The sequence below is a fragment of the Anabrus simplex genome, chromosome 8 (genome assembly GCF_040414725.1).
Source record: "Anabrus simplex isolate iqAnaSimp1 chromosome 8, ASM4041472v1, whole genome shotgun sequence".
Lineage (NCBI taxonomy): Eukaryota > Metazoa > Arthropoda > Insecta > Orthoptera > Tettigoniidae > Anabrus > Anabrus simplex.
This window is the reverse complement of record NC_090272.1, coordinates 3,529,926-3,544,239: the sequence shown is the minus strand read 5'-3', so window position 1 is coordinate 3,544,239 and position 14,314 is coordinate 3,529,926. Positions and strand designations below refer to the sequence as shown.

Sequence of the window (14,314 nt, the reverse complement as noted above, 5' to 3'; positions counted from 1 at the left end):
TACGAAAGTTATTCCAAGTGAAACCTTGGATAGCGACCACAGATTTCTAGCAGTGGATCTAAATAGCATACTTAAAGCTACACCTGCAGGAAAGAGCTTGTCAAAGAATGGAAACTGAAAAATTAAGAAATCAAATTTTGATAATTGCCAAAATTTATAAAAGACTAAATTGCCAAAATATGAGACAGATAGTGTTGATAAAGTGTGAAATACATTTAAAGCAATAATAGTTAATTGTGCTATAGAGGTTTGTAGTAAAACGGAAGGTAAAGTCAAGGAGAAAGAAACAAGTTGGTGGAATGATAGAGAAAAGAAACATAGCAAACAAACAATGATGTTGAGAAACATAATGAGACTCAGGGAATTGTACCAAAGGACGATAAAAAATAGGAATACTGGAAGAGGAATAGAGCAATAAGAAACTCCACTAAAAAGCGTAGTGAAAGAAGTGAAAGGAGAAAAGCTGGGAAGTGTTACCCAAACAATTGAGGAATATAGTAAAGGAAATCAGAAATTGTTATACGGGTTAATGAAAAGCAAAACATCTGATAGGGAAGAAATTAAAGCTATGGAAACGGACGACGGGATCATTATCAGGGACAGGGTAGGAATCATAGAAGAGATGAAGAGTCATTTTGAAAAATTACTCACTGGGGGATGTGATCAAGGAGAAGTTACCAAAGTCAGTAATGAATTACAGAAGGAACAACCTCCAAGTACTTGGAAAGAGACAGAAAATGCCATAGTGGTAAGTCAGGGGGAGCAGAGCCATGATTAAGGGAGCTGGAATACAGTGGCTACATCGAACACTGGGAGTTGTATGGAAAGAGGACAAGTTGCCAGTTGACTGGAGAAAAGGAATTATAATACCATTGTTTAAAAAGGAAGTGGACCAATTATAGAGGCATCAGTGTTTTGTCATATTGCATTATGATTATAGAATAGGGACTGAGAGAAGTAATGGAAGATCAACTTGAAGGGAAACAACATTCATTTTGAAGACCTATTTTTTCACTCAGGCAGCTAATGGAAACAATTTTGGAAAAAGGGAAGTACTTGATAGTGGCGTCTTTGTATTTGGAAAAAGCATGTGACAGCGCGGAGAGAGGAAAATAATGGGAATGTTTAGCAAAACGTAATATCCCAGAAGCACTAATTAAAAATGTTCAGATGTTGCGTGATGGTTGTGAAAGTAGTGTGCAAGTAGGAGTTGGAAGATCTCAGTGGTTTACAACACGAAGAGGTGTCCAACAACATTGCTCTTCATTTCTCTCGTGGATGCAATTATAAAGGAACGCGAAGAATAGACAACGAAGATCTTAATGCATTTGTTTTTGTTGATATGTTGCCATTTGGGGAGAAACTGAGAGGGATGTTCAGAGGAGACTGGATCTTTGGAACACCAATTTAAAGAATCTATATATTAAAAAATTGATGAAAACTAAAGTCAGTCATTAGGCCATTCTATCCGGTCGATTTCCTTCATTTTTGTTTTAACTGAAAGGTATTCATGCACAGATTTGTCATCAGGCACTATAAATCACTTAACCTTCGCCTTCCTCAAATTATTTCATTTTTCAACTTTTTGTATCTTTGAAGCAATCATATCTTTGGTTCTAATTGAGCTACGGAGTTAGTTTTGGCCTAAGAACACTCAGTGGATCAGGTTCTTTCATTTCAGCTCCTAACTATTCAAATTGGTTCATTCTGAGCAAAGTTATGAGTGCACATTAAATTAGACGTCTCATTTCTTCAACATTTTTTTCTCATTGAACCAATCCCATCTTTCGTTCTGATTGAGCTACGCAGTTCGTTTTGGTTTAAAAACGCTCCGTGGATCAAGCGCTTTCTTTTGAGATAATAACTACTTACATTGGTAGATTATGAGAATAGTTATGAGTACATTATTTTGTCTCCATGATGAAGATCTTTTAAGGACTTTTCAACAATTCAGCGCGTAGTGTTGTCCAAGGAACGTTTAATTCAATTTCTTTGTGTGATGTGTTTTCAAGTGTTTTCTTGACACAATATTACATTCTATTACCGCAGCAGATCATGTGCTTTATTTCATTAAGTCGGAACTTTGCAAATACATCCGTGAGGAGGGTAACGAAGAACACCATACTTAGCACAGTGCGGGCGGAGCAAGAGCAAGACAGTGGTAATGAAAGTCAGCAAGACAAGTAACCTCAGTCTTGAGGGAGAGAAGATTGAGTGTGTGAACAGCTAAGAGGAGCCGGAGGTGCCTATTCTGCCCATGTTAAAATGATGAAATTTAAGGAACATTTATGGGAAACTATTACTTCTATTAATTTGTCAAGAAATACAGTGGTTCAGTCTTGAAGTCAGGACGGAGGGATCTTTTACTATCTTTTATAGTTTCCTTAAATAAGTTTTTGTTACCAACCCCAAATTTTTTGAAAAAGTTGCCATATTTAATTAAGTTACTTATACACTACTCAACATATTGTCAAATGGCCGTGTTAAAAAGGAGCACTATATACAAGTTTCATCTGGCTACCTTAAGTGGTTGTTGAGAAAATGTTACTTACATTTAAAAAAATCTAATTTACGGGAAATGGCCTCCAAAGTTTATCACTACATTCCTGCGCTATAGGATGGATTGTCAGGGTCTTCTTCTTTATCCTCCGAGAGCTTTCTTTTCTATTCTTTTTGTCTGTCCTGTGGTTCCATCATATTTCATGTCCCTTTCTCTTCTTTCTGATTGGTCAGCGTAATCGCCTTCGATTCAGAGGGCGCGGGGTTCGATTCCTGGCCGGGTCAGAGATTTTAACTATAAAATGGTAATTTTCCCTGGCTCGGGGACTGGATATTTGTACTGTCTCTAACATTCCTGCAACTCACACACAACATCCTCTAATACAAAAACACGCAGTTCCCATTACACGCTAGATGCCACCCACACTTATTGGAGGATCTGCCTTACAAGGGCTGCACCAGCTAGAGATAATAATAATAATAATAATAATAATAATAATAATAATAATAATAATAATAATAATAATAATAATAAGTGCTCAGCCTGTTTCCATTCATTCGAACGGATTAGGAGGCGAGGATAAGCATTACCGTGCCGGCTGCCCACTTCCTCTGCAGCACGTATAGAAACACTTCTAGGGCGAGTAGGATGATAAATCAAAGTTTGCCTTGAAGAGGAATGTTCAAGTTAATTTTTAGTAGTAAAAATAAAATATCGTTCTTTTTTGCATTTGACCACCTCCAGCTTCCCTTATTTCTTGGGAGTACAATATCAAATGATGTAAGTGCCAGGAACGAAGTGTTGAACAGGGTGCAAAACGGATCGAACTTCTTCCATTAAGTACGGCACATAATATGGGACAAGGGAGTTCCTCAGAGGGCTAAACAGACCCTGTTCAAGACTTATCTTCTGCCCATCATGAAGTATAGTCTGGAGAGTTGCGTCATACATAAAAGAGAAGTAAGTTAAGTGCAAACTGTCGAAATGAAGTTCCTTAGATCAACTGTACAGAAAACAGGGAAGGGCAGAATTAGCAATCTCTAGGTCAACCTTACCATGGAGGAAAGGCTGAAGTGGTTAGGACATGTTAAGCGGATGCAGGTGATTCGAACACCAAGGAAGTATTTTGAAAAGATCGTTTCGGGACGAAGACCATTTGGACGCCCTAGGAAAAGGTGGTCAGATAAGATAAGAGAAGAGATGAGAAACATGGCATGCCCTAGAGAGAAAAGAAGCATACAAGGACGCACATCATTCGTAAACATCCCAGCCGTCTCGCTGGAAGGAATTCATGATGATGATGATGCATATCGAAACCTGCTATTGAATGCTTTGACTATAAATAAAAAGATTTGTTGAAATGTATCCAGCCATTTCCCGGTGATGATGGAGCAAACAACCAAACAACACTGATACGGTCTTGAGTTGACCTGAAACGGATAAATATATCAAAATAAGGCAAAATAAATTAAATTACAGACAGCGGAACCCTACAATTTTATTTATAAGGTTTTATCTTGAAATGTTTAATATATGTCAGCTACAAAATCACAAGAAAAATGCCACCAAGCAACACATAATTTAAGGAAATTGAACAAATCACTTTGATGCTGTCTTACCTGTACCGTGTCGCTATTCCTGTACTTTGTTACAATTCATTACGGATGCATAACATTACGTACATCACAAGGGTGGAATGGACTGTTAGCGTTCAGGCTGCACTGCCACCGCAATCCTCTAGTTCTGTTAGTTCTATAACTCGTATCCTTCAAACTGAGTCTAACCATCATAGTTTTTGTCTCCTTCTACTTCTCTTATCCTTCATAACAACGTTCACTATTCTCCTGGGTGACCTACCCTGCTCCATTCGCCTCACATGACCCCACCACCGAAGCCTGCTTACGCGTACAGCTTCATCCATCGAATTCATTCCTAACATAGCCTTTATCTCATCCCTTCGACCACCCTCCTGCCATTGTTCCCACCTGTTTTTACCAGCAATCATTCTCGCTATTTTCATGTCACTAACTTCTAACGTATGAATAAAACATCCTCAGCCCATCTTTATTTCACTGCCGTAAGGCAAAGTTGGCCTGAAAACAGACCAATGTAAAGATAGCTGACTTCCTTCCTACAGAATACTGCGAGCTCACTTCATCCCATCTCACTCACTATACTACCATCCTGGGATAATGCACATTCTAAATACTCGAAATTATCTACCTGTTCCATTTTTGTATCCCCTATCTGGCGTTCAGTTCTCTTGAGTTTCTTACCTGCTGACATCAATTTAGTCTTTAGAAAGGCTAATTTCCATACCGTACTCATTGCACCTATTTTCAAGATCCAAGATATTAGTGTGCAGACTTTCGACACAATCTGCCATTAAGACCAAGTCGTCAACATAGGCCAGGCTCTCTGCCACCTTTCAGCAGTTGATGCATGTGAACTATGACTTTCTGTTCTAGTCCTTTGTGTGACGAAATACACTGTCTGACAAAAAATAGTTAAGCACACAGAAGGAGTGGTCCAGGAGCCTCCGTGGCTCAGGCGGCAGGGCGCCGGTCTCTCACCGCTGGATTCCGTGGTTCATATCCTGGTCACTGCACGTGATATTTGTGCTGGACAAAACGAAGGCGGGACAGGTTTTTTTCCGGGCACCCCGGTTTTCCCTATCATAATTCATTCCAGCAACACTGTCCAGTGTAATTTCATTTCATCTGTCATTCATTACTCATTGCCCCAGAGGAGTGCGACAGGCTTCGGCAGCCGGCCACATTGTGGCTGGTTGGTCGGATCGTGCAATTGCCATTCAGATGTTGGACTCAGTGGGTACATGAGGGCACCCAATAACGTCGAGGCCAGGAAACACCACCCCGAGGGAGAACGGTCGTATGATGCGCCAAGCATTGCAGGATCCCATAACTTCTGCACCCGCCATTTGCGAACATTTACTGGAGACTCTACAACAGTTTGTGAGTTTCCGCACAGTGTCTCGACGACTTGCATCCGCCGGATTGGGTCCTACGGCCCCACGTGTCGGTTACAATTGGCACCAGAACACCAGCGCCTGCGTTTGGATTGGCGCCATGTCCGCGAGGCAAGAACAGAGGATGACTGGCGTCGCATCAGGTGTAGGGACGAGTCCTGCTTCTCCATAACATCCGATGACCATCGCGTGCGGGTTTGGCGGCTTCGAGGGCTGAGGGCAGATTCTGCCTATATTGTGGAAAGACACACAGGAGTAATCCCTGGCATCATGGCGTGGGGGGCACCTCTAGTAGTGGTTTGGCAGACTCTGACGGCACGGCGATACGTCAAGGGCATTCTGGGTCCGCACGTCCTGCCCCTTATGACACAGAACACTGAGACAGTGTTAAAACAAGATAATTCACGTCCACACACAGCACGTGTGTCTATACAGTTCCTAAAGCATGTTGAGTTCCTCCTATGGCCGGAAAAATCCCCGGACCTCTCCATCATTAAACACGTGAAAGATGATATTGGAAGAGGACTCAGTCCAATACCAACCTGCGGGATCTGGAGGGACAGCTGCAACAATTTTGGACGAACTTGCCTCAGGAGAGGATCCAAAGGCTGTTTGACAACATTCCGAACCGAATAAGGGCATGCATGCATTGCGGCCAAGTGTGGTGCGACATCCTACTGACCTGTCCAACATTCCACCTGTAACTGCCAACGGCCTTGTCTCTTTCATCCCACGTTGTAATCAGTTCAATAAATGTGCATGGTCTTTCAGCATGTGTAGTTTCATTCACTTTCAACCTTTCCTTATGGGCGCGTAAATTTATTTGTCAGGCAGTGTATTTCACGCAGGATATAATCGAAAAGTAACATGTATGTAGGAGTTTAAGAAGTTTTACTAACCTGTATATTAAATTGTCCACGTGTCTTTTCATTTTGCCCAGGACATGTTTACTCCATTCCCGGTGTTCAGTATCCAGGAGATGAAGCTCGGAGCCAACCAGCCGTGCGACACTCCCAAAATGGAGTGGGGGTACAAGAGGACGTGTGGCTCCGAGGAGGATCTTCAGAACCTGTGTGTCACCTCGGCGAACACGGTCACCCTCAAACCTATGCAGATCCGTACTTTCATAATTGATGTAAAAACGTAGAGTTCTTAGATTATAGTGTTCTTAAAGATAAATAAAAGATATTGACTGTTGTGTAAATAGCTTCATTTTATATGTAGTAATGCCTAGAGATGGGAATTATTATCGCTCAAGAGTGTCGAGGCCAGCAGTGCTGCACTCTATACTGTGATCGTCTGACGAGCAGTCGCGTAAATGCCGGCAAGGGGTGCGAGGGGTAAGTACAGCTACTGCGCATGCGCCTGTCTCAAGTCTCAAGGCCTGGCAATAAACATCTGTTCCTTCCGCGGTGACTCTTGCGAACTGAGGCGTTGTTATGAAGGTTCAAAGTTTTAGTGCAATTGATCTTTAGTTAAACATTTACAATACGTACGGCGCTAGTCGTGCCTACTTCTCGTCAGACTACGTGTGCAAATGGCCCTGGACTCGAGCTGTTTTAACGCCTGCCTCCCGCTACTTCTCTTGCCATAGACCAGAGTAAAATGTAGCTTCCACTTCCAGTCTAAGTCTCACAATATGAGAGATGACATTCAGGCCGGCGTGTGCTGCAACAACACTTTCTGGCCCTCTGTGGAAACAAAGAACTAAGTAGTGACTGGACGTAGGGCATGAAAGTACGAAGAAGCATGATCCCATTTTCATTTCATCTGTCATAAAACACAGACTAGACAATTTAAAATTTGATGATGATGCTTTTTGTTTAAAGGGGCCTAACATCGAGGACATCGGCCCCATTTTAAAATTTCTCTCTCCCGAGTGCTGCATATTTCGTCTTCATACTTATTTACAAAAAACAGGGCTGGTTTTTCCCTCGGACTCATTGAGGGATCCCTTCTCTACCGCATTAAGGGCAGTGTTCTGGAGCGCGAGACTTTGGGTCTGAGAGATACAACTGGCAAGGAGGACCTCGCTCAGGTGGGCTCACCTGCTATGCTGAACAAGGGCCTTGAGGGGAGATGGGAAGATCGGAAGAGATAGAGATGGAGGACCTCGCTCAGGTGGCCTCACCTGCTATGCTGAACAAGGGCCTTGAGGGGGGATGGGAAGATTGGAAGAGATAGATACGGAGGACCTCGCTCAGGTGGCCTCACCTGCTATTCTGAACAAGGGCCTTGAGGGGAGATGGGAAGATCGGAAGAGATAGATACGGAGGACCTCGCTCAGGTGGCCTCACCTGCTATTCTGAACAAGGGCCTTGAGGGGAGATGGGAAGATCGGAAGAGATAGAGATGGAGGACCTCGCTCAGGTGGCCTCACCTGCTATGCTGAACAAGGGCCTTGAGGGGGGATGGGAAGATTGGAAGAGATAGATACGGAGGACCTCGCTCAGGTGGCCTCACCTGCTATGCTGAACAAGGGCCTTGAGGGGGGATGGGAAGATCGGAAGAGATAGACATGGAAGAGGGAAGGTAGTTAGGTACCATCCCGGCCTTTACCTGGAGAAGAATTGGAAAATCACGGAAACCCACTTCGAGGATGGCTGAGGTGGGAATCGAGCCCCCTCTTCTCAGTTGACCTCTAGAGGCTGAGTCCTGGTACCACTTTCAGATCTTGTGGCTTAGCCGGGAATTGAACCTGGGCTCCACTACACCACAGAGGCGGACTCTCCTTATTTTTAAATACAACTCGTGCTCTAGTAGTGATGTTAGTTCATGGAGACGGAAAGTGAAAGCAAGGCGAAGGAAAACAAGAAAAGGAAACTCAATTAACCTACAGACACACGTCATGAGTTCACCGGGGACCGGCGACTAAAAGGTCAATTAATCGCGGTTGCTGCGGATGAGGTTATTGGTCGTCGTGAAATGAATTCGGAAATGAAACGATACAACACAAGAGTAGAGATGGACTGGAGGACTTGACATCCAAGTGAGCTTTTTGTAAGGATTAAGGTTTCATCATCATCGTCAGTCATCTTCAGTGATAACAACAAATGGTGTCACATCAGATTGTCCCGGTAAAGATTTCCGGTCAGAGCTGATGACAGCGAACTCAGCCATCCGACATCAATATACAACATTTTATAACTGACTATCTTCTTTAACAACTGGGGTACGTTAATAGCTACTTCCACGCCTACCTTGAATTCACAAGTGAGCACTAACAGTCACTAAACCACTAAACTTTGCAGTTCTTCTGTCCCTTTAAATTTGAGGACGTCGACCACCCTTCCCACGTCGAGAGCGTGGAAGCTGTAAATTCGTTTGCCTACTTGTGATATTGTATCATGGAGGGGAAGCTAGCCTCTAATGTCGCTGCTGAGAGCGGTCTTCTTTTCAGCCTTTTGCCTAGGGCGAGAATAGGTCGCACTCTTAACCGTGGTGCCGATCTCTCTGGCCTCCGCCTGCAGGACGCGACTACTGCTGATCTCGTCATCCGCTGTATGAGCGACTTGCAACTGCAAGTGTTACTCAGGGAACATCGTTCCACATTGGTCGGTTGGAGATCTTTTCGGCTTAATATAATACACTTTTTGTTTTATTTTGTAATTCCTTTCGAAATTATTTTATAGAATAAATACAATAGTTATATTTAAATTTTCTTTTCATTCTTCTTTCTTTCTTAATCTGTTTACCCTCCAGTGTTGGTCTTTCCTTCAGGCTCAGCGAGGGATCTCACCTCTACCGCCTAAGGGGCAGTGTACATTGTCATGTGTTAATTTTTTTAAGAAAAGAAAACATAACCTTGTCTTAAAATTTTAAATTAACTTTGACTTTGTAGTTAGACCCATTCATCCCGGCTCCTTCTTTCACCTCTGCTGATCCACCAAAGCACGGTAACAAGTGATAGCAGAGCGTGGTTGAATGGGTCTCAATTAAGCCACTTTTAACGGCTAAACATTTGATTTGACTTGTACTCTAACAATTTTTTCAGTCGCTAGAATTTTCTTTCCTATTTTCTAAATTTGTAAAGTTTCTGTCATCATGTCCGGCCCTCGCGAAGTCCTCCACCCCGGCTACTTGCGCAAGGAGGAATTGATTTATGAACTAGCTATTAGAAATGTTCAATCTCGAGGCACGGTTGCGGCCGATACCATCAAGCTTAAGGATTCCCTTGATTTGCCGATTAGTATCCCAACCTTGGGAGATAAAAATATTGATGATGCCCTCTCCTCGATCACGGACAACACTACTGAACTAGCATCTGTAGTTAGTTTTTTGAAGTGAGTGATCCATCTCCAAATCAACTTAAACGTGTGCAAGCTAGATTGTTTCATTTTTACCATATAGTTAGCGATCTATTGTCTCTTAAGTTAGGGGCCGATGACCTTCGATGTTAGGTCCCTTTAAACAACAAGCATCATCATCATCTCTTAAGTTAAACGACGTTCAGGGTAAGGAGGCTAGTGCTCTTGTTGAACACCTTTCTAAAATGTCCAGTAAGGTTAGTCAATTGTTATCTGGGTCTGCTACTCCCAAAACCGACCAAGCCCCTGTGGTATACATAGCTAATGAGGAGGATTCTCCCAAGAGTGAAGAAGGTAGAAAATCTGTGGCTATTAAACAAAATTCTGCCCCTTTAGAAAATGAATCTGAGCGTCGTTCCTCAATCCCACCATTCGTTTTGAATAATGCAGTCTCTGAAACAGTTTCTCCGCCCCCGAGGCCTTTACCTGCTATGTCACCTGGGTTCAGTAGTTTGCCTCATCCTTTAGTTCTCCGTCAACTCCACTAATGATGTTATTGCATTCTTAAGGTTTTTAGTTGAATGTCAAGATCACGCTCTGGTGTTTTCTCTTTCTCCTTCTCAAATCCTTCAGATTATTTATCCTTATTCTATTGGTGTCCTCTCAGACAAAATAGTAATAGCCATATCTGAACAATCGTCTATTGAATATTTCCATGCACACCTTCTGGCAAATTTTATTCCGGCTCGAGCAAGGTCTTCATTAATACAAAAGTATTACTATAGAGTACTGCGACTGGATGAAAATCTTGCCGACTTCATCCAAGACATTAAATTCTACACTAGAGTGTTTGCTCTTCATTTCCCTGAAGATCAAATAGTACAGGCCATTGTGGAAGGGATTTCACCTCCCTACAGGTCATATTTATGTTTTGCATCGCGTCCGCAAACCTTTGCTGAGTTAGAAGCTATGGCTGTCTCAGCCGAAGGAGTTAGGTATGCTGACACATTACGGGTAGCTAAGGAGCCCCCTCCGTCCTCGATTAATTTTCGGCCTCCACCTCGCCGAACTGACACAACCCGCAAATGTTATGCTTGTGGGCCGCCAGATCATCTTCGGAACAAGTGTCCATTGATTAAATCCAGTGGGACAAAGAACGTTGCAAGGTCATCACAAGGATGTTTCAAGTGTGGCTCATTTAATCACATTGCCACGAATTGCCCTAATGCTAACAGTACCCCCTCCTGTTCAACTTTGGTGCAACTTCCAACAACGCAAATAACCAAAAGTGACTAGAGGCATCGGCTGAGTCGGCGTGCTCACCTTCCTCAGGCTAAGCCCCTGTTAAACCCGACGACAGCTCAGGGAAAAGTCAGGATTCGTCCAATTTATCATTTGAAGGTCCCAAAGAATGTCTTAGGATTGCGGCGGAGACCCCTGCACTTGTACCATTTCTCAAAATTGAATTGAATAATGAAACTATTACCGCTCTATTAGACTCTGGGAGTGTGTGTTCTATTATTTCGGCTGAATGGTATTCCAAATTAAAGTCTATCTGTAAATTTTCGGATTATTGTTCGACTTCGGTCCAATGCGTTTCGGGTAACTCCTCTCCAGTAGAAATTTTAGGTTTCATCTTCGCCAAAATTAGGATTGCTAAATTCACTTGGAAAGTTAAACTGTTTGTGGCTAAGCATTTGTCTTGCCCCATAATATTGGGAGCGGAGTTCATGTCTTTTACTGGTCTAGTGCTCGACATTCAGAGCAAGTCGTGCACTTTCAAATTTGCTAGTAATTTCAAAATCCCCTTACTAAAATGTAACTCTGTGTCATGTTCATCTGTTTCGCCTACCCAGGATGAGATGTTGTTAGACCTTAGACTTCTACCTGAGGAGCAGGCTGAGAATATTCGTAAATTGTGTCAGTCGTTTCCAGATGTTTTCTCCGATACTCTTGATGTTACTGACCTTACTGAATACAAGATTGAGGTTGCGGATTCGATTCCAGTTCGATTTCCACCTTATAGGTTATCTCCACCTAAAATGAAGGCTCTGAAGGAGATCATCGATCAAATGCTGAAGGATGGTATTATTCGACCCTCTAAGTCGGCGTATTCATCGCCTATTTTCTTGGTTCAGAAACCCCAAGGTGGCTTTAGGCCTGTGATTGAATACAGGGCTTTAAATCGGAATGTGGTGTTACAATCTGTGCCCCTTCCGACCTTCACTCTTGTTTTTCATGGTTTCGAAAAGCTAAGTTCCTTACTATCTTAGACCTTAATCAGGCGTATAACCAAATCTCTCTAGCCGAAGAATCCAAACATCTGGAAGCTTTTGCCACGGATTGGAGTTTGTATGAGTACAACCGCGTGCCTTTCGTGCTCCCCACGGGAGCAGCTGTGCTTACCAGACTGCTAGATAGGGTCTTCTCCGACATCAAGTTTGAGTACTTATACCATTATCTTGATGACGTCGTCGTATTTTCTGAGACCTTTGAAGAACATCTAGATCATCTGAAGGAGGTCCTTAATCGCCTTCGTAAGGCAGGGTTAACTGTGAAGTTGTCCAAGGTTGCTTTCGCTAAGCCTTCCATGTCATTTCTAGGGCATATTGTGTTGTCCGATGGGGTTTCCATTGATCACTCCAGAACACAGGCCATCCGTGATTTCAAACCTCCCAAGGACATCAAAAGTATTGCCAGGTTCATCGGCATGGTGAATTTCTTCAGGAAATTTATTCCTAATTTCGCTAACAGAGCGGCTCCCTTGAACTTACTTCGTAGGAAAGGCATCAAATTTGAGTGGGGGTCTTCTGAACAAGCCGCTTTTGAAGTCCTGAAATTAGCTCTTTTTAACGTCCCTGTCCTTGCTATGCCTGATTTCTCGAATGTTCAAACCGGCGCGTCGTCGTTGGCAGTGGCTGCTGTGCTTCTTCAAGAGAATGAACTCGGGAGGCGACCCATCGCCTATGCATCTAGGACACTATCGGCTCAAGAAGCCAAGTATTCCATCTATAAACTCGAGGGTTTGGCAGTCTTATTTGCACTAGAGAAGTTCCGCCTCTATCTGGAACACGTCAAGTTCGACTTGGAGACAGATAACCAAGCCTTAAGTTGGGTCTTAGCTAGGCCGCTTCGTACGGGTCGTATAGCCCGATGGGCCATCAGAATTTCGGCCTTCCAGTATGACATTAGGCACATTAGAGGATCAGAAAATGTTGTTGCGGATGGATTAAGCAGCATGTTTGCTCATGATGTGGAGACCTCTGGACAGGAAGACAGTTCTTCGCTGCCCGAGTCCACACCTGGTGTAAATGCCATTCTAACTGATGCCCCCATGTTGTTTAGAGATATTGAAAAATATCAACTCGAAGATCCAGTGCTGGTTCCTATTATGGAAACCCTTTCTACTGGGGATCATGTCGTCCCTTATGTATTGAGGAATGGTGTTTTATGTTACCCGTCGGGGCATGATAAGAAGATGAAAGTTGTGGTTCCAGCTGTTCTTGTACCCATGATCTTCAAGTACTACCATGAGACCCCATTAGGGGGGGCATTTAGGCATCTTAAAAACCCGAGAAAAGATCCGAGAAAGGTTCATTTGGAAAGATATGGACGGTGAAATTTGTGAATTGGTAAAAGCTTGTAAATCTTGTTTGCTTAGTAAGCCCACCTTGTCCACTAAGCTAGGGCTACTATCTTCTCATCAAGCGTCGCGCCCCATGGAACGCCTCTACATCGACTACGTAGGACCCTTCCCCCAATCAAAGGGGAATGCCAATAAATTCATTTTACTAGATTTACCTGGTTATTTCCGACTAAGCTGGCTATCGCTCAGTCCACCATTGCTTGTTTAAATACTATCTTTGCTTCTTTTGGTCCATATCAATATATTGTTTCTGATAATGCTAAAGCCGTTACCTCCAATCTCTTTCGTAAATTCTGTTTTGATCCGCCCATCTCTCATGTAACTACTTCGGCGTATTATCCTCAACCATCTCTGGCTGAGCGGGTTAATCGTAATCTGAGGTCGGCGCTTATCGCGTTTCATCATGATGATCATTCCAGGTGGGACACATCCCTGCATTGGTTAGCCTTCGCTTTGAATTCGGCGGTTCATGAATCTCATAAGTTAACTCCAGCTTCCTTGATGTTTAAGTTTGTACTCAACACGCTGCTCTCTAACCTTTGGTCTCTTAGTGATATGTATGTGCAGCTCAAACGCTGGGAAACATTAAAAATACATTAACGACAAATATATTCGAAGGAAATTAATAACAGTACTTTCAATCACCTTGCAACTACCACTCGACGTACAGTGTACTTTATCATTCCAGCAACCAGAGCCGTATCAAGCAATTGCCAAGTTCTTAAAAGACACCGATAAAATACTATAAGGTTTGACGTGCTAATAAACCAAACCAAACCCCATGGCGCAACAGCCCCGAAGGGCCTTGGCCTACCAAGCGACCTCGGCTCAACCCGAAGGCCTGCACATTACGAGGTGTCGTATAATCAGCGCGAAGGATCCTCTCGGCCGTTATTCTTGGCTTTCTAGACCGGGGCTGCTATCTCATCGTC

General features: G+C 43.2%; 1 protein-coding gene across 1 annotated transcript in view; it reads left to right on the top strand.

Moving 5' to 3' along the window:
* LOC136879168 (lysosomal alpha-mannosidase) overlaps positions 1-6,672 on the top strand; it is a 371,785-nt gene extending 365,113 nt beyond the window's left edge. The window contains exon 18 of the mRNA XM_068228971.1: positions 6,430-6,672. Within this exon, the coding sequence (XP_068085072.1) occupies positions 6,430-6,636 (207 nt within the window). The 3' untranslated portion in view covers positions 6,637-6,672. The remainder of the gene's footprint in view (positions 1-6,429) is intronic.
* The last annotated feature ends 7,642 nt before the right edge of the window (positions 6,673-14,314 follow it).